This window comes from Lytechinus pictus, chromosome 13 (assembly GCF_037042905.1).
Source record: "Lytechinus pictus isolate F3 Inbred chromosome 13, Lp3.0, whole genome shotgun sequence".
In the NCBI taxonomy this organism is placed as follows: Eukaryota; Metazoa; Echinodermata; class Echinoidea; order Temnopleuroida; family Toxopneustidae; genus Lytechinus; species Lytechinus pictus.
The window spans coordinates 22806525-22828209 of record NC_087257.1 but is presented as its reverse complement, the minus strand read 5'-3'; the positions used below and the strand labels follow the sequence as shown (position 1 = coordinate 22828209).

At 36.0% G+C, this 21685-nt stretch overlaps 2 protein-coding genes across 3 annotated transcripts in view; one reads left to right on the top strand and one right to left on the bottom strand.

Annotated features, from left to right (window-relative positions):
- Positions 1 to 4180: 4180 nt before the first annotated feature.
- Positions 4181 to 9755, bottom strand: LOC129275275 (transmembrane protein 177-like). 2 transcript variants are annotated; one of them, XM_064108986.1, is made up of 3 exons: positions 9746 to 9755; positions 8235 to 8336; positions 4181 to 7341 (listed from the first exon to the last, which is right to left on the bottom strand). In XM_064108986.1, the coding sequence occupies exon 3, from the start codon at positions 7306 to 7308 to the stop codon at positions 6382 to 6384; it is 927 nt and encodes a 308-aa protein (XP_063965056.1). In that variant the 5' UTR covers positions 7309 to 7341; positions 8235 to 8336; positions 9746 to 9755; the 3' UTR covers positions 4181 to 6381. The 2 variants fall into 2 exon arrangements, with proteins under 2 accessions (XP_063965056.1, XP_054768052.2); XM_054912077.2 differs by lacking the exon at positions 9746 to 9755 and having other exon boundaries at positions 8235 to 8811.
- A 3142-nt stretch (positions 9756 to 12897) lies between these two features.
- The window catches only part of LOC129274307 (protein 4.1-like), a 66250-nt gene continuing 57462 nt past the window's right edge, over positions 12898 to 21685 (top strand). Inside the window, exon 1 of the mRNA XM_064108271.1 lies at positions 12898 to 12936. Within this exon, the coding sequence (XP_063964341.1) occupies positions 12898 to 12936 (39 nt within the window). The remainder of the gene's footprint in view (positions 12937 to 21685) is intronic.

Below are 21685 nucleotides of genomic sequence, written 5' to 3'. Positions count from 1 at the left end.
GATTTCATGTCAGGTGTGTTTAGACTATTTGATATTTCCACACACGCATATGTATCAAAACGTACTATACAGAGGTGTTTCTGAACACTCCAAGTATTGGTTTCTATCCTGGGATAGGTTATATATCAAATCTCTTCTCTGCATATGCCTTGTACATATAAGGGCAGGGTTGAGAAACCTAAACACTTATTGCAATGCTGGGGTTAAAAAATACTCCTGACTTCATGTTTGGGCATGAGCCACAGCACCATTGCTTGCATGGCAAGCTAGCCCCGTCACACTGGTAGACCTATAATCGACCATAGAAATATAGGCCCATTCTATATGACATTTCTTTCTTCATTTACATTTTAATCAATTCAAGTGGTCTCTCGGTATATTAAAGCCCTCCTCGTCCTCCACCTTTTCCCCTGTTCGATAGTGTTGCCAAATTGCATCATCCAACACCTTTAAAGGTTTCTTTTGTTCTCTCCATTGTTTTTCGGAGAGAAGCCATTTTGTAGATATGTATAGATATTATTCACATAGTATTGCCCATGAAATGCTTACAAGTGCTCTATTTCAAAAATGTATTTTTCCACTAAAGATACCGTAAAAACATCTTATTAGAACTGTGTAAATTGTACATAGATATTTGAGATGATTAGAAATGTACATAAATTTTTATCTCGACTTGGCCACTTTTGTCAAATGAACATTGTATATTAAATGACCCGGCCATCTGTTGGAAATATTTGTATATTCAGATTACTCTAAGTTTAAAATCAGTTGATTTGTGGTATAATATTTGTTAATGAAAGTCAGATGATTAGTTTCTATGATGAATTTTGATATGCAGATTTGTAATTAATTTTGTTTGTAACATGCTTTCATTTAATGTATAGACGTTTATTTGTATGCACAGTAATATTCTGTTTGGAATTTGTTTTTCCCTATCTTGTGATGTTCACATTTTGTACATTAGAGTCAGTTCCATACTTACATGTAGATTTTTTCCTCAAAATCATGATTTATTAGTTATTTTGTTTAAATGGAGGAATGTTAGAGGCCCAAAGATCACTTCACGTTATACTGTATTGCTATATGCTTCCTTTCAGATAAATGTCAATCCTTTTTTGTTGTTGTTTTGTTTCAGTATTGCCACTATACACGTAGGCCATAAACATTGCATCTATGTCATTTTGATTTTCTCAATCATGTTTTTACAGAAGAATTTCTGTGTAATCTGACTCATCTGGTGACATATTTCACTTTTTCTTTTATTTTTTTATCTAGGCAATGAATGAAAATTTCAGCCCTCTTTGTAACAAAGGCCCAGATACTACTACTTTTTATCATACTATTTTGAGGTTATACATATTAGCTTGCTTCAAAAGAAATCAATTCCGCATACCTCTGTTATAATTTCATATTGTCATCATTATTGGTGTTCACTCTTCACAAAGGGGTACTTTTTTTATGGTGTTAAAAAACCATACCCAAATAAGGGGGGGGGGGGTGGATTGAAAACTAAGGTTTTGAAAATAGGGGGGGGGGAATTTCAAGTTGATTTATTTCCCCTGTTTTTGGTCTTGATTTTCATCTGATCCAATCAGGTTTACACCTGTTCAGGTGTTAAAATTTTAACATATGGAAATGCATGAATAAGATATTATTTTTGGCAAATGCAAAATTCCCATTTCAAATGAATTATATGTATATTAATATGATAATCACAGTAGTAAATTGGCTTAGTGAGAAGAATTGTCTTTCATATTGCAAATTTGTATGGGCACAGCAGAAAATGAGGAATATTTTTTACTGTGAAGTTTCATGAAACGCCATTATTTTCTACAGAAAAAAAATGAATTTAAAATATGAGCCCAAATGCCTGAAATCTTATAGAATCATTTGAAATTTCAAGTTATGGTACAGAATTAGCTCTATGTGTTATTATTGTACACATTGTTAATTTTGCCATGGCAAGTTTAAAGGCTAAGTCCACAACAATTATAAGCTGAGCTGAATAGTTTAACAGAGAAAAGACAAACAAGACTAACACAGAAAATTTCATCAAAATTGGAAGTAAAATATTTGATATTTGAATACCGGTAATGAAATACAAAAGATACAGTGTGTTTGTGACACCATTTTGCTCCTTCACTCGCACACTGCTAATGGTGTGCCTATCACTGTTTTGTGGGGAAAATATTAATTGAAAATGTCCTAATTTTTCAAATTTTATATCCTTTTTTGATTGAGTTTCAGAATCATGCATGTTTGAATTCTCTTGATTTATTCAGCTCATCATTTTCTTGGGGTGGACTTGACCTTGAGATAATTCTGTGCACCACATGTGAAGTCACTATTCAACAGTAAAATTACAGCAATGGGATGCTGAGGTTTGTTCACATATTGAGTATGAACCATTAGCTTAATCTGAACCATCAATGCAAAATACATTTACCCTTTATCCCTCATGTATGTACCATATAGGAATCTGCATAAATTCTGATAGCATGTTGTAAATGTGTATGATTATATCATAGATCATTATTTGTAAATTTAGAAAATTATTTATCAATCTTATTAACTTACATACATGTATGCCAGCCGTGTAGAGAGCTTTTGTTTACTTGTATTTTTCATATTTTTTTTCTATGGTTGTGTTTATCAAGTGAAACAGATATCACGACATGTTGTTATCATGAAGATGTGATCACTGGATTGTCCATCCCAATTTCTGTGGATTTACATGCTGTTATCTCAATGGATGTAATAAATGCAAACAAATTGCTTTCTAAGAAACTTTTTAGTGTCTATGGATTCTTTCTTTTGTACCTTCCCTGTCAAAGACTTACTGGAGAAGTTTGAATTCAGTGAATTGGATTCAATGTCTGATCTGAAAAATAAGTTGAAAAAAAACCTTGAACCTTGCAGTCAAACCTGTATTAGTGGAAACCTCTCTTTAGCAGCCACCTGCCTAGAGTGACCACTGAAATTAATTCTTGTGGACGCATGTTATATGTAGCAGTGACCTGTCCATAAAGATAATAGTTTGTTTTCATTGATAATAATAATAATCATGAATATTTACATCTAAAGGTGTTAAAAAAATAGAAGTACCATCGCGAATTCAGTGAATTAGATTGAGTGTCTGATCTGAAAAATAAGTCGGAAAAAAACTTGGAACCCACAGGATTCAAATCTGTAATCTACTGCTTGCCATGCAGGGAAATTACCACCAGTCCATAAGATTTGTTATCTGCTTACTCTGTGCAACCCATAAATGCATTCAAACTTCCCCAACAAGCCCAAGTTTAATATTCCATTCTATTATCCTTGGACTATATGAATTAAAGTCAGAATGAAACCAGAAGAGCTAAGGCACCTGTTCCGATTACTGTGGACTTGTATACATGGACCATGATGATGGCCTGGTGGGAGAGTCCCTGCCCTTCGAGCAGAAGATACGGGCCAAAAACCCTACCTAGTTCCAGGTTTGTTCCTGATTTGTGATCTGATTCACTTGGAGCAAACCAGAGCCCCGTCTTACAAAGAATTACGACTGATCCAATCAATCGTAACTCTATGGAAATCCATCAGTGTCGTAATTTTTTCTACAGGAAATTTGCAAAATGTCCTTTGTAAACAAAGGACACATCAAATTGTCAAGAAATTAATGAATTTATGGATAAACATTCATATCTAAAAAAATTTAAAACAAGCATGCGTTTTAGATGTTGACTTTGCTGGCTTTCCATAGTTGCGATTGATTGGATCAAACATAACTCTTTGTAAGATGGAGCCTAGAAATGTAGTTTATTCCCCAGTTTGCAATTTATTGACAAGTTTGACAAATTCGATTGGCTTAAGGCAAGCTGGCAAATAACTGATCACATGGAGACCGACGTACTTATGCCCTTGCCTGTTGGTCTCCTTCATGCGATCAATAATTTGCCAGCTAGTTCAAAGCCTATCAGATAGGCTATGACCTCACTAACACTCTCCCTCTATTTCTTCCTCTTTTCTTCTATTCAACTGTCCATGATTAGCATCTACAGATTTTTCATTTAAATGTTCATTTCTCATCCCCCCTCTGTCTCTCTTTCACACACACACTCTCTCTCTCTCAAAAACACACACACACATTCTCTACTGCTTAAATCAGTGAACAGATGTGACATAAGAATAGAACACGTTTCTGATTCAAGGTTTAATCGTTCAGTTGTGGGATTTGTTCCATTTATAAACTATGCAAAACTTGCTTGACAATACAAAACACAATCACTTGATATTGCAAGAAAAATAACACCACTTTCAAAGATGTAATATACATCAATCTTTGATCAAATTAGAAATATCAATATTTCCCTTGTCAACTTACCAAATCAAAATTTGAATTCAAAATATTCAAATTATATTTCATATGCTTAATTAATCAAGTACAGCGGCCCACATTTAATGTGACTCTGATACCTTCAAGTGGAAAATTTGGGACATTTTGCATAAATGCATGTTAAATGAAACGAAAGGCATATGAAATGCTCTGTTTAGTTTGCACATTAATACAGTTTTCCTATGGTACTCTTTACTTCTGTGCCATGCAAAAATTAACCACCTGTAAATAATTGCTTTAACAGAACAAAGTTTCCTCAATCACCATTCACCTACAGGTACAGGCACCATCAAATTTAATTTTGTTCATGAAAGCCTGAGTTGCAATTTTGTAGTAAGTATGGGAGACAAACTTGAATACACATGAACCTTTGTTAGTTAACAATACAAACCACTATACTAAAGGTCAAGTAATAATAATAATAATTATAATAACGGTATATTTACCCAGGCTAGCCACTTCCATTCCGAAAACTGTTCTCCCAGCGGGCCCTGCTATTGTTATTACCCGGCTAAGCTAGGCTACCGATTCAGGTGCACACAGCTTTTTGAGGAATTATTTCCTACCGGTACCCATTTACCTCACCTGGGTTGAGTGCAGCACAGTGTGGATAAATTTCTTGCTAAATTTTTTGCAAGTCTGCCCAAAATAAAAGTTACATTAAGAAAAAAGGAGAGAAAACCAAAATTTTACATTAGGTAATAAGTCAATGATATTTAGGCCTGTATTCTCAGGCAAGAGGCTTTAATTGTACCATGATACAAAACCAGAATTTCTGTATATTTCATTTAGGCGCCCTTTTCTGAAAGCGTGCATTTATAATAGGACTTTTCTTAGTGTATGCGATGAAATAAGCGTAAGCATGTACACAAATCTGTTTAAACAATGGTTTTGTACCATGAAGCCATGTTATGATTGAAAGCCATTTTGAGAATACAGGCCTCGAAGTTTCACTCATTTGCATAAATATGTACGGTACACCACACGTAATTTAAAATTAGAATAGGCCTACTGCTGTTATCACATTTTCATGATTTCTTTTGTCTTTTTATCTCAGTATAACATGAAATATCAAATATTCTAATTTTTCATCAAATAATATAGAACACGGTTTGATTCCTTAATATTATAATTTGTGATTTGATGGAGATGCTTTCAGTCATCAAATTCATAACAATTTAAATTGTTAATATTTCTTATCATTAAATACAAACGAAATGTTTAATACCATCCACTCATACTAACCTGGATGTGCAAATAACTGCTTTTTGTGTAAATAAGCAAAACCAAACTGGTATAAATCTTATTAACAACCTAATTTATTTGATGACATTTTCAGTGCTATGCCTGTTTGATTTCTCTCTTTTTTCCAATCAAATTGTTGAGATAGACTTGACAATTAATGATATGAAACAAACAAATACATGGCACAAGCAATCAACTGGCTGTCAAATATATCAGGGCCCCGTCTTACAAAGACTTACAATTGATCCAACAATCGCAACTGTGTGGAAATCCATCCATACCATATTTTCTTCTACAGGAAATTGGCACAATCTCCTTCGTATCCTTCGTAAACAAAGAGAATCACACTGAATCTTCAAGAGAATGATGAATATGTATGATATCTAGAAAATATTCTGAACAAACTTTCATTTTAGATGTTGACGTTGCTGGCTTTTCATAGTTGTGGTTGATCGGATCAATCGTAACTCTTTGTAAGACAGGGCCCTGATCCGCTATTGCCGTTTTTTATAGGTGTGTTTTTTACAAGCTTATGTCTTAATATGCCCGGAGCTTAAGTAACATTTTTTTGTCATATATGATAACAAAGTATCACGAGAACAGATACTTGTAATGTTCACATCTCATTAAGATTACCGGTACATCTCATAATTGTGTTATATTTGTTAACCATGGGATAAAAAAGAAAATAATTGCCATGCCGTGTTGATACTTGAAATATCAATTAAAGTATTGTCTTTTACTCATAAAAATGATTATCACGAAGTGCTTTCAACCATTTCCTTCGCTCTTCTTTCCTTTTCTGCAGCTTCCACCATCTCCTTTAATACATCCCTCTTCTGAATGTTTGTTGCTCCCGTCGAGTAGACCAATCCCGGCGTCTCGTTGCCATAATAAGTGTAAAGCTGCTCCCCTCTTTTGCCAAGAAGTGAACGCAGCGCCCTGTTCTTCTGCAAGAGTTTTTCGTAAAATTCTAGTCCACCCATTTTGTACTCATCACTGATGGCAGCTAGTCTTTGGTTGACCTTCAGGTCAATCCTTTCGTTGACTGACCCCAAAACAAAACTGTACGCAAAGTAGAAACAGGTTCCTATACCCAGACCGGTAACGAAGATTGGCGCAACGGGAGCAACGGCATGCACTACGAAGGTTGTAGCGAAACCAGTCAGTGTTGTGATAGGTGCTAGGACGATGGGGTAAAAGGTGAGGTTGCTGTCGTTTAGAGCTATCTGTCGAGCCATTGCAAACCTACGAGCGGCGGGGCTCAGTTTCATAGAATCCTTCAGCCACATTCCCTCTCTGGAATCAAGGTTAGCTTTGAGAGGTCCAGAGAATCTCAGGTTGTTCAGTTCAGGCTCAGCAACCATTGAGGCTGGGATTCCTGTATGGCACCCAGCTGGAAACCATGGTAGTCCAACCGACTTCACCTCCCATCGGCTTGTGACAAAAGTGCTGAACTTAGAAGAATCAACATTCAGGTCATCGCATGCTTGCTGAAACTCTTGCTGTTGCTCGGGTGTCACTTTATAAGGCTTTCCTGTTTTGTATGCTTCAAAGAGCGGTCTGTAGATGTGGTTTGGGAAGAGGTGTGGAGCTGCTTTAAAGGTGAAGGCAACTCCTGCACTGGCCACCGCAACAGCAGCAAAGTTGCGAGGCTTGCGTAGAAAGTTTGCAAATTTTGACATTTTTATCCTATGTGTGGAGGTCAGGATATTTCACTGTGAAAAAAAAAAAAAAAAACCATTTAAAATACCGGTAGAGTCTAAAAATACATAGATCTAATTCACCCTGCAAACATTCGTAAGTTTATTGATAATTTTGTTATTCTGAATCAAAGCAGATAGCAGGCACACCTCTGAAACAAACCTCTCCCGTTGAAAGGGGCACATTCCCCTGGCCTGTGCCCGGCCCTGGGATGCGGATCCCGCTAAACTGAAACTCAATAAATTTGCAGTGTTTGGGAATTGGGGTACAATTTACAGGGCCTTATCATGAAATTAGTCACCTCTCTTCTCGTGTGTGTTGGTGTGTGTTCACTTGTTGTATACAAAGTCAATTCGATGGGCGAAGAGAGAGACAAAAATCGAAATAAACGGCTTGAGCAGATCATTGGAAGGAAGGGGCTCGGCCGCGACGCGCCGGCAGACCGGTCAGTGAGGCCAAGCGGCTGCCTAAACTCACTCGTACGTATTGCGAGGTTTAAGTTACCGTTAGTATTAGTAATAGTATACTAACCTCGAAGTGAGATCCCAGCACGCGCGACTCACTAGTTAGAAATCCACTGCCAAACGCGGTTCGTGGTGCGAGGTTAGTATACTAATACTAACCTCGCAATACGTGTGAGTACCTCGCACCATGAACCGCGTTTGGCAGTGGATTTCTATAACTTGTGGGTCGCGTGTCCGTGTGCAGGGATCCCACTTCTGGTGTCCACAACACACGACTTCTATTGGTGATTTTTCTGTGCGCGGCGGCATGTAATGAACCCCTGGGTGGCCTAAACTACAGTTCACAAATCAAATTTATACGTCTATATCTCGATTATTTCAGAATACATATTTATTTCAAATGGTAAATATTAAAGTGTTGAAATAATTCGTGCCTTTCTTACCTGTTCTGGAGTCAAAATAGGTCAAAATGTCGAAATAATCTTCAGTTCACGGGAGTTCATTAGGCGGATTTTCGTCCACAGACACAGACACAGATGTTGCGTGTGTGTATTTGAGTTTTGTCAGACGTGTTATATCAATCAGATATGATTATTTACGTCTGGGACCGACCTTTTACGTCACCATCCGAAAGACGTGACCAGGGCTCGTACCTCGAACCTCTGCATCAATTTGTAACTTCCCCACATAGCTTGGATTACAGGCGCACGCGCGCACGCACGCCACAACTTCTTCTTCTTCTTATGTTGGTTTGAGTGGCGATTAGTCATATTTGACTATTGTCGCCATTGACTCTATTAATAAACAATCTCACTTCTCACATAAAGATATTATTACCAATATGATGTATACATATATGAAATATTATTCTTGTGTATCCTTCTAATATGAAAAAGGATAATTATGGTATGTACAAAAGTTTGTCGTAACTCTTGTCAAAATGGCATATAAACAAATCTTCACCAAAAACAAACCGCTATCTTCAGCTCAGTTCCAACTACATGTAGTTGCGCTTGCCCTGCCCTTTCAAAGATGCAATCATACCGGTCAGCACGGTACATTGTGCCGATTTTTCGGACATAAATGCCTAGGTCACCCATGCATAGACGAGGGGGCGCTAGTGTACCTGTGCTTACAGATGGGTTAAACATTAAAATAATTTGTTTCTTTTTTTTTTTAACAACAACAACAACAAGGCGAAAACACTTGTGGGCTTTGTTAGTTATATGTGCAGAACATATCATTTTGTATATTATATCATACATTATATATATATTTTTTTCTTTTCACATTAGACTTGTACAAGCATATCCTTTCATATTTCTTATAGACAATACAATATAAGAATAGTAGGTCATCACTCCTTACTCGTAAAAATGCTTTCTGTATCCCTGGGTCATCTTTTTTTAAATACTCCATTATTTGTCCTGGCTGTGATTCATTCAATTCTACAAGGAGCATTGATCTTTCAATTATATATTTTGGACAATGTAAAAGATAATGTCTGACAGTTTCTACCTCAGGACATCTATCACAAAACCCTGTTGGATGGATCCCTAATCTTAGTAGATCTTGGTTAAGACCAGCGACTCCAAAACGGAGACGATGGAGTACAGTTTCCTGTCTCCCTAGATTACATTTAGATGTGGATAACACTGATGGTTGCAATTCTTTCAGTGCTGAGTTAGTTTTATTCCATCTTTCTTGCCAAACTATCTTACAACTTTTTGAAATAAGTTGCATAATTTCTGATAATGTTATTTGATTATGAATTTCAATTTTGTTTGATAAAGCTTTTTTTGCGCAGGAGTCTGCTATTTCATTTCCCATTATTCCACAGTGACCAGGGATCCACTCTAGGTATATATCTAAACCTTTATATTTGAGTCTTGTAGAGAATTTCTGTGATAATAGGATCGTCTTTCCGATTCTGTAAAGATAAAAGTTGCGCAATTTCTTACTATGGTATCCGTACTCACACAAAATGCGAGGAAACGACAATGGAAAAGTTTTACACTCTCTATCCGCCGCACCGCACACCGCTTCGAGTCTGTCCGCCCCTGTCCGAACCACGGAAATCCGTGGTCCGCCCCCCCCCCCCCCACCCGCCCTCCCATGCACACTTATTGCGATGGTGATAAAAGGCTAATATACTAGCTGTGCTCCCCCTATAATTTTTAGGAGTAGAGTTAAACTGGTAGTTTATTGTCTCTTATATATATTTCTATATTTCAATTTATTTAGCTACATTGTCGTGGGGGCATTAACGCCCGCAGTAACGATGCTGTCCAGGGGCGCTCGACAAGTCTTTGTCTGATTTGACAATTTTATTTTATTTTCATTGGCTGAAATATACTGTTGCTATGGTATTTGTCAGAAAAAAAGTGTACTAGCTGGATAAACGAGTCCTTTCAAGCAGGCTCATAACTTTTCACTCAAATTTGGGTCATGCCACATAAAAAAAAAAAGCAGTAGGCGGAAGTGTTGTTTGTTTGTTGTTTTTTGTTTGTTTGTTTTGTTTGTTTGGTTTTTTTATTGATCTTTGCAAATTTGTAGTACTGTAGACAATCATTCAACTACATGGGTGTCGATTTGTGTTATTAATCTATTTTCAAGGGGGGGGTGATCTATTGTATCATCCCCCCTTTTGAATAGTATGACGTCACGGATCGACACCAGTGTAATGCTCTTAAAATATGTCTGTAGTAAACTCTTTCCAATTCATAGTCCCAAAGTTAGGATGATATTTATATCTCAGTAACGTAAAGGCCTACAGGCCCTACTACAATGAGAAATTACAATAGTTAATATAAAATACTTTACTAAATCTTCCTGATCAGATGAGCATAAAAATAGGATCACTAAAAAAAACAGTGGTTACAAGTTGAACTTAGAGCCAATTTTTTCTTCCATTATTTAAATAGTAGGCCTTTTATTCTGCCATTATTTCCCACTATATTTCCTTTCCTTCTTCTTAACATATTTTCTTTCACTTGTTCACAATTTGGAAAATCAAAGACAAGCAATCGGAAGCTAATGAGGCAGCAGAACTTCACCAGGGGGCAACTAAATGGGACTTTTTAAAATTCGAACATTTTGTTCAACTTCTAATATTGTGACATATTACTGACATAATAAATTCTCCTTTTCGTTTCCTTTTTTTCAGTCAAACTTTTTTTGGGCGGTGACCGTGGTAGTTTAAACCGCCCTCCACATCAGTACACCAGTGGTGCTTGGGTATAGCCAAATGCATGCTTCCCACCGCTCGCTTAGGTACCTAAAAAGCATAGACGTTTCCTCCGCACTGCAGGCTCGATGCCACGAGGGATGGGAGACATGGTGAAACAGCCCCCTTTTGATTTTTGTTTCCAGGTTGTAAAAGCAGGGACAATTTTAAAAAGAGGAAGAAAGGGGAAGAGAGAGAGGAAGAAGGACTTCAAGAAAGAGAGCTTGCAGTCAGTTTTTTTTATATCATTATTTTATTGAAGAAAAATCGTCATCTTTACTATTTAGGTCGACTTGTCCCTACATCAAAATGCCCCCTCCCCTTCTGTTCGGCTTGTTCTCTCTTCGTGGAGGGATTCTTTAAGGGGAAGTGGGATATTTCTTTAAAAAGTTCTATGGACCGTTCTCCCTGTTGTAAGAATGAGGGAGAGAGGTGATTCCTTTTTTTTCTTGCCACAGTCCTATCGGAAGAAAGAGTAATGTATGCGTCAGAAGAAGAAAAATATAACCTAAAAAGAGCTTTAAAAAAGTTAAATATATATATATATATTATATATATTAATATTCCCTTTTTGTTTCAAATTGTTAAAAAATGTTCTTTTCTTAGGTAATATTTTTCTTCTACTTACGCATACATTTTTAATTATATAACCCGCTATTGGCAAACAACGCTACCAAATGCTTTGATTGTCACAATGAATAGGCCTATAGGTCGACATATATATTTCTTCCAGTTATTTAGTATACTTTTTTTTAATTCAAGGTAATATGTTCAATCAAATTAATGTGTTTATAGGCCTACAATGCTGAACGCTATTTTCTTACAGAAAATATTATGGAATGATGGAATTCAATTAATTTTGATTCAGTTTATTTGTCATGCACTCGTTAACAATTGTACAGAAGAGTGAAAGAAAAGTACATTTGGAACACAATTTGCAAATAAACATACCCAAATAGAATAGTGTTAGTTTAGTGTTTTTTTTGTAAGAAGTGCTCACAATTTAGTCACCAAATAGCATTTTAATTATTTGGATTGGATGTAAGATGTAGTAGAATTGTTGATCAAATGACTTGCTCAGCCTGAGGGTCATAAGTTCCCGGTGATCGAAACCCAGACTTTCATGTGTCAGGCCAATCGCCTCAGACCACTCGACCAAGGCTCACTCCACACTGTACATGCAATCATACGCAATCATAGTGCATTGCTGCCATCTATCGACAAAATGATGTCACGACAATTGAAATTGCTGACAAATTTCAATTTGATAATATCCCCAATATGAGGGAATATATAGGAGGATAGGATTGACATACAAACTGTAATATTTCATTTTCCCAACCCGTCCAGTCAGTATATAAGAAAAGAGATATTGGATGATTCGATTTCTGTTTAAAAAATATATAAATAAATAAACTTCTTTTAAACTTTACTCCATGCAATTCTAAGATCGGTGGTTTTCTGTAGGCAGTTGTCCCTTTTTAGTTTTGCCTACAAATACGTTCCCCCCCAAAAAAAGTCTTAGAACAGAGCATTATTTTTTTGAGTGGGAACGTTTGTGCAAATTACAGTGGCATGTAGACTTGTCTTATCCTCATCGAGTATAATGAAGTGGAGGAATTTCATCTCATTTCTAATCTTCTTTCTTTCTTCTTCTTCTTCTTTTTCGATCTTCTTCTCCTTCTCCTCTTCCTATTCTTTCACCTTATCCACCCTTCATCAATTTTATGTAGATCCCTACATCATTATGCAATTGGGTATTTCCATTAACAAGGAACCCACTTTGTGGCATGGGGTGGCATGCATGCTTATATTGTTGGCCCTAAATTCATAATCATCTTTTTTGTTGAAAATTACTATTAAAAATTTAGGGGACCAAAATGGCGTTTTCTCGTAATGGGGGACATCAAGATGCAAAAGTGAGTCCCCTCAGGCTATTTATGGAAACACAAAGTTAGATCTGAGACTAAGTATTTGTTAATATGTCCCAAACTAAAGAAAGAAAAGGGGGAAAACAGTGACGCGAGGCGCTATGTAGCTCGATAGCGCGAGCTCGCTGATAGCTTTGCGCATGCGCAGTCACACAATTTCAATAGGAATGTCAACTTCATTCAAGACAATAGAGTGACAGGGGCGTAAGGGATTGACCTAAAAAGCACAAATTCACCTTTTCCCTGGATTATCGTGAGTGATTACACCGACCAGAAGATATTTAAAACTTCATAAATTCTATGTTTTACGAATACGCAGTGTTCTGATTAGAATTCGGTGTCAAAATGATGCGATTTCTGTCCAAACGCTTCTCGCGACGCTATCGCAAACACGACACACCGGGAAGGTCCGGGCGAGGAACAGAGGTTCATGTGCCCTCACGCAACAAGAATGTCCTCGTCTGTCGAGTTATGTTTTTAGATGGCACGGACAAGACATTCGAAGTCAAGGTAATTATTTTTACTTATTGCCATTTAAACTAAAATTTTGCCAAATGGAATTTGTATTTATAATTCTTAAATTGAATTTAATTCAATGTAAGGTAAGGATTCGCTGGTCACCGGAAAATGAAAAGAAAATGTGAAGTCTTATGTCAGACTTTAAAAAAAGTTAAAGAGGTAATCTGCTGAAACTGAGTTACATGCTATTGCTAACGACATAACGTTATACGTATTAAGTTAAAGATGAAAGTAGATCTATCTTAAGATAGAACTCACTGTAGATTATATTCAAGAGAAAATATTTCAATTGATTATTTACTGTCATGTCTGTCTTGATCCTGGAATTAAATGTTTTTTAAAATCTAATGATTCCACCTAATAAAATCTATAGACATTAATTTGATCTATTTTGTAGATATTAGAATATTGGCTTCTTCGTCTGCTACCAGACAGTACTGCGCATGCTCATAAGTCATAACTTCGAGAAATTTCCCCAAACTAAGAGTGTGTTTCGGGGCGGTCTGAATGCGGGAATAATTATCTGGTATTTTTGAGCATGTAAATGTTCTTGTAATTTAACGGGGATTCTTGTGTTGTGATCGAGGCAGTTTGAAACCACCTAATGATTATCAAAGTGAAATAAAATAGGTTCAGTAATTCAGTTTGACCACAAGAAAACATTTTACTTGTGTTTAAATGGAGTGATGATAACCTGTTTGGAATGAGCAGTGATGATATTGAGACTTAAAATGTATAGTATGTCTAAACCACTCCTTGAATTGTTACACTGGCTTCCCATACAACATCGTATAGTTTTTAAGTTACTTTTGTTAGTTTTTAAGTCTCTTAATAAGCAGGCACCTTTATATCTGCGTGATTGTTTGACCCTATACACCCCTCGCAGGAATGTACAAGCCTCCAGTGACCCATTCCGTCTCACATATAAAATCACTAGGAAACTGGCTTGAGATAGGACTTTTACCATAACCGCTTCAAAATATTGGAATCGCTTGCCTTTTACTCTTAGACTATCACCATCTGTTGCTTTATTTAAAAAGGGACTTAAAACCTTTCTTTTTTCCAATCCAGATTTTTAGGATTGTAAGGTTTCATTTTTATAGTTGTAACTATTTCTTTTTCTTGTTGTAAGCGCTTTGGGCCATTCTGGGAAAAGCGCAGTATATAAATAATAATGATAATAATAATAATGATAATAATATGGTGATAACATTAGAGACACGAATGACATACATTGTACATGTACACAGAGAATTACATGTGTTTACAAGATTTAATTGCAAGGTTTAGTTTTATAGCTTTATCTGAGCCTCTTACCATAATCCTTTTCTTTTCATTGTGGAAAAAGATAAGATTTGTATTATTTAATTCTTTTCAATTTATATGAGCTTCAGTCTTCACTGAATGTAGTTCATGTAAAGGGACCATATGCCTAAAATGCATTATTTGCACAATGCACTTCAACTGTATGCCCAGTGTAGCCACCAGTCATGTGTCAAGTCCACAAAGACTCCACCCCTCCCTACCCCCATCAATATCCATAAATTTATAACATGTGCGGATCGGAATTGTCCTCTACATGCTTCATGTACAAACTCAGTACTCTACAGAAATAATACAAAAGTTACCTGACTCAGAACCCTGAACTTAAGGATACTGTCATGTAATGTTTATTAGGTCACCCACTCAACCATTGTCTTGTAAAATGATCCATTGACTACAACCTACATGTACTATATAAGTCCTCTTCTTTGTATAGGGACCCTGTTTCAGAGGTCAATAGGTTAACAAGGTGACTTCATTAGTTTAAGGTAGTTCTTTATGGACCCATGAACAATCAACATTGATGATCAAAGGTTCTTTGGTTCTTTGATAAAGTGTTATTGTGTGTATACATGTACACACTTTTTTTTTGTAATCTGACTGTATATAGCATATAGTGTAAAGCTTTAAAATGTTGTGTGTATGGTACTCTACTCTGAAATTATCATCCTTTAAATTCCTTCTATTCTCTAGATAATTTGAACTTTTGATTACAATAGTTTCATATTCTTTAGGGGTTCCCCTTGAGGTGTCTTATATTAATTCTTAAAGCAGGTGTCTTATATTAATTCTTAAAGCATTATCGTGTTGAAGACAAAAATGATTCATTTTGATGATGTGGAAGAGGTTCATCGTGGTGAAGGATTGAGTAGAAGAAATCACCAGTTGTCTCACGATGTCGTGAGACAACTGGTTCGTGAGACAACTGGTTACAAATTTCTTCTACTCAATGATTCATTTTATTTCCAAAATCTTTATTTTGTAGGGACTATTTTCAGTTCTTTTTATTGAGCCCAGCGGTAATACCAGATTTGGGGGGGGGGGGGCTGTATTCCTTCATATCCATTTAAATTTTCCACTCCTACATTTTACTTATTTGATGATCAGCGATTATTTTTAACATATTGTACTATACATACAGGCTTTATTTGTCAATATAATACATCACATGATCACAGGTTGTCTTTTATTTTTGGTCAAGGTGTACAGTATAATTATGATGATTGTGATTATGCCCCACTTCCTGTTTTGAAAATTTGAAGTTGTGGTTACCTTCCAATAGTTCACGGATATGAAAGGGTGAGATTTCATTGTTTGAATTACCCAGTAAGCATCAAATCACAATTGTACAAGTGCATTCAGATGTACAGTGTAGGGCCTACAACATGGTACATGGTATGTAAATTTACAGCGAAGTTGTACATGTACACAGTGCATATTGTACATACATGTATAGCTGTGTATATATATTTTTCATCAATGCAGAAAAGTTATCAACTTAACATTGGCCAGTCCTTCCCAACTCTTATGACATTGGACTAGCATTGAACGCAAATTCACTTATGTTAATAAAAATGCAATTATTAAGCTATGATTGCGCTCCACCTATTACCTTGATCTGATATTATTGCTTTCCTTCAAATCATATCAAGGTAATTGTTTTGAAGTCTGAAGGTGTATGACACAGTACAGATGGAATGCACACTCGAGTTTGATAGTGAGTTACAGTGCGTCATGTATACAGTACGGCAGCACTTCAAAAATCCATGAACATTCATGTGCAATTGTCTCAGATTGTTGTTCTACAATGAATAAATACTTTATTATTGGTAACTGCGGCCTACATTAAGGCCTTCATTCAAAGTGATATTGCATAATTTGGATAAATGATTACTACATCAACATGTATTAAGCTTAAATGTACATGTATATTACAAAGCAGGCATAAAATATACACTGTAGGCCTATACCCAAATTCCCCAAATTACATGGGAAAGAGACAATAATCCCATTCCTCTATTTCTTTTTATCTATCCAGAATTAATAATAGGCCTATATAATTTATTTTATGTCTTATTATTTTAAATAGTGTGACAACTCACCTGGCTTTTCTATTTTCACAATTCTTTATTTGGTTGCGCATTAAAATGGACATGTACAGTAGGTTTCAATCAAGTTTTGAATTATGTCATGTTTAAGTGGATTACAGTATTAATGCTGAACATATTGTGAAGCCTATACTGGTATACTTGTACATAACACAGTAGGCCTACATTGTCGTCGCACTCAGCATGCTGCCTATGTACCGAGCACTGATCATCTGAAACATCAGCTGTGTAAGGAAACACCCGCAGGGGCTGCCAGAGATGACCCCATTTGAACCTTGACCTCAGTGGGTCATCAGTTTCCCATACAGCCTATTGAGGCCTCTCTTGTATAGAGTTTAGGAAAGGACCGAGAGTAGCAGAGGAGCAGGATGAGAATGTATGAGGGTGGTGCCAAAAGTTGTCATTTGCACAACTGCTTGGTGTGATACACAATGTTGCTCAATTTTATACCACTGAGATATTTACTGATGGGGATAATGCCGTACTGTCGTTTCGCTATTCATACAATGTATACATGTAGGTCTGGTTGCCAATTTAGTTTTGTATAGAAGCTGAGGTTATTATTGTTCCGACTACCCCATCCAGTATACTATACAATAGTACAATGCACTAAGGTTTTTTTCTATGTCAAAGAAAACCCTGTACACCATACACTCCAACATGGAATGAAATTATCCTAGTGCACAAAACAACTTTATAGGCACTCTTCAATAGAATTTACCCCAGTGGAAAATGATGTCAATGCCCAATAGTGTTTTTCTTTCTGCTGACATGAGCATACATAAAAAGAAATCAGAAATACCTGTAAATGAAACAAGTTTGGGAGATTTTATTTTCTTTTTGTTATTATTATTAGTATTATTATTTTATTTTTTTTATTTTTTGAGGGAGGAGGGGTTCAGAAATTTGGGCGCAATGTGTAGCATGTTGCATACATGTAGGCTAATGCTGCTTGTACATAACATGTACATGTAGGCCTAAATGTTGATTATTTCATTTGATTTTTTTTTCTTCATGTTATTCATGTGATTAGTAAATTTTAATACATTTAGAATATCTACATGTAGGCCCTAAATAGAACTTTAAACAGGGAAAATGGAAGAGTGATGTAGGCCTACAAAGACATCATATACACTAAACAGGTACATCAGGGAAAATTTTACACAGGTGCTCAGGTTGATATTGCCCCTAAAATGCTCAAAAGAGCACTGGGAAAAAAAAAACCCAGAAAAATCCACATCCACTGGACATGTAGTGTTCGAATTTTCCAATGTTGCAGATTTAGGCATTAGGCTGTGAAAAGTACATGTAGCTCCCCTGAAATTAAAAAAATTATTTATTTTTGCCTAGGGTACAGTTGTACTTACAGTTTATTTTACATTTTACCTTTAAAGAGTGTGTCGTTCAATCATAACCGGCCATCAATCAAAATCTCGTTGGTTTACATGAAGGGATTAGATTAAGACCTGGGGTAGACTTTAGGTCTCTGGTTTGGCTCATCCAACCTACCATTATTGCCCCCAAGGTTAATCCAAGAATTATGTTTGAGATTTGTCAGTTCTGAAATGATTATACAGAGTCAAAGTTATGATGGAAAATACATTGTAAGGACTTCATAAAGACATTTCATTGACTCGATAGAGATTTGCATACATACTGTATATGTACCTGTACTTGTATGTACATGTAGTTGAAACAGGTTTTCCCCGGAGGACGTACCAGAAGCCTACTATAGCTTATAGGCCTATAGCAAAAATGAATGTAACTTTGAAATAATTTTCCTGACATTGCCAGATTGGAAATAAACTATACCGGTACTTTTTCAAAATTATTTCCGAATGCCTAGTGGGAAATAAATTTCATATCTTAACTTTGGATTGGATTTTACTGATATTTCTGGAATCAAAAGAGATGAATGAATTCACATTTGATTCTCATTTACATTAATTATTAAAGTTATCGTAGAATTGAGGCAAGAACTTACCAAACTCTACCACTCTATGTTCTCTAGGAGGCTAATACACAGTGTATATATAATACAATGGTATCATGTGGCTTGTGTACAGAACTGCACACAAACAGGTTAGAAGTACTCGTAAGGGGTTACCTCTTTATTTAATCTGTTTTCAAGAATAGCGTTCAAAGAAGCAACTGGACCTGAAAATCCTTTACTTTTCAATGCTTCTCAAGTTTATTGTTATGTGAGAAATGAAGTGGCAAATTGATATCACCCATTATACATATTGTACAGCATACATGTGTACATGAACATGTGAATAGATTGGTAAAGGGAACGATTCTACTTGTTCTGCATGTGTACACGTATACAAATCTTCATGTACCCATAAACTTTGGGTGTTAGTGGGTGTTTTTTTTTTTTTGGGGGGGAGGGTGGGAGTCAAGATTAAATTTAGAGTGTGGCACACTTTGTGACCCTCATCCCTCCACATAATTTCTATACATTATATTCATATACCAGTGGTCCACTATTCATTTTAATAATTTGAATGGAAATTTTTTCATACATGTATGTAATTATACTATACAACATTGAAATCTGTTCCATACCCGTAGGCCTACATGTACAATATTAACAATAATGCAATGTACAGATAAATCAAACAGGGCCAAACGACTACTAGTATTTAGTATCACTATTCAATTTATTATTGGTTTGATACTGATCTGGGACTGGGGGAACCAAAGACAAAACCCCCAAACAGCAAAAAACCCAGTTTATTGATTGTACATGTATATTGTAGAGTACAGTATACCACTTAACAATCAATCATAAATGCTCTAGAAATTTCCATATGTAGATTTTTCGAAGAGAAAAAATCAATGGAGTTTTGGGCCATGAAAAATTCCAGACATTCCACTCAATGATAACAGTGGTAATACACTTGACATTTGTTTGGCTATAATATTGATTTAAAGCGTCTGCGATGGGGTGTTTTACTTTTATAGTGAGGCTGGGAAATACTAATTTTTATTCAATGTCAATTATGTTACAAACATGCATTCATTTTAGCAGGTATTAAATATTGTACATGTATGTAGACTACAGGGTACACGTGTATGAACATGAATGTGGGGGGGCCACTTACATTGACGAGTGGATACCATGCGCGACCAAGAAAACATGTAAAAAGGATGTCTTTTTCAAGATAGGGCACGTTACGTACGTAACGTGATAAGGGTGTCAAAAACACAAAAATAATGAAAAAAGGGTATCTATTTCGCTAGGAAAGCTACGTGTTTAGGGTCACATTTGCGGGGATGATAAAACAAAATTAAAATGTTGTATAAAGGATGTCCTTTTTGCCCCAACACTACGTGTTTAGAGTCCCGAATTGCGCGAGGTGAGGAAGGTGGGACCTTACTAAACCAAAATGGTGTGTAAATTAGGTAAAACCGACGACCGACGGACCCGTGACACAACAATAAAATATACTTGTTTAGGGGTTCATTTCAGGAAATACTTGCCAAGAGTATAGTTTTGTTTCCAATACTTGTTAAGGGTAGGGTTTCAGACGCCAATACTTGTTAAGGGGTGCATTTTCAGAACATGGAAAATACGTGTTTAGGGTGCTTTTCGAGACCCCGTGGTCGCGCATGGTATCCACTCGTCAATGGAAGTGGCCCCCCCGGGATGTGTTTGTTATGGGGGTGTACATTTTTTAGACAATGTTAATGGATTGAGGGTGGAAAGTGAAAAATTGGCTGATATTAGACATTTTTGTACAATGTAAACATTCATGCCATACATTGTACATTTTCTGTGATCAATATTCACTGTTTCTGCATTGGACTATGGTAGTAAATGTTATGAACATTCTCTTATTTTTTATGAGTCACTCATACAAATTTTTCTTTTGCAGCATTGTGTATTGCACAATGTAATTTCTGATTGGGAATTTTATCCTTGAATGCATTAAATGCATGAATACAAACATTTTTATTCACAGGTTCCAAGCTCCATCTATTCAACACTTATATTTCAAGCCAGCCTGAAATTTATATCCATACAGAAATTGTAATGTCATTATCAATAATTATAAATAGTCTGGAGTATCAAGGGTTTTTCACAATGTAAATGGAGGGTGTGTCTACATTACATTGTTTCTATTTTTGTCTGTCCCCATATGATGGTGCATTAATGAAAATGCAAAACTTGTTAATTTTGGTAGAGTGTTCAACTTTAATAAGTGTTATGTTTTCCCTCAAAGCCCACCCTAAAGCATATCGCAGATGAGTTTTATTTTATACATACTTTGTAGGAAGGAATGGGGTGTGTAAGAAATACTTTGCTGAAATGGATGACGGCCTGTTTTAGAGTCTCTTTTGCGTTGTAATTGCCTCCAGTCAATGCAACATCAACTTTCAATTAATTTTTTTTTTCAGTAATTTTTATTGCATATATAGTCATCTCTTTTAGGAGTAATGAAAGAGTTACATGTACATGTACATGTAGGCGTATTACAAGAAGCAAAGTATTGAAAGATTGCAGCTTACATGTCTATAGGCTACATTACACTGTATATCTCATTTTTGTAGGTACCTACATGTACCTTGACGACTGTACATGTATGTATCCTATACGTGTGTACATGTACACATGCAGGCCTTCATTGTACTTTGTAGGAGGTGTCTATCCTTTGAATAAATTTCAGTCAACAAATTCTTATCTGGTGTCCATCTCCTCATTATCCCGAGCCCTTCATTAGGATGAGATTGCATCACAAATATTTACCAACAGTTCTCTCGTGTCAGTTTAGTGTCCCTCA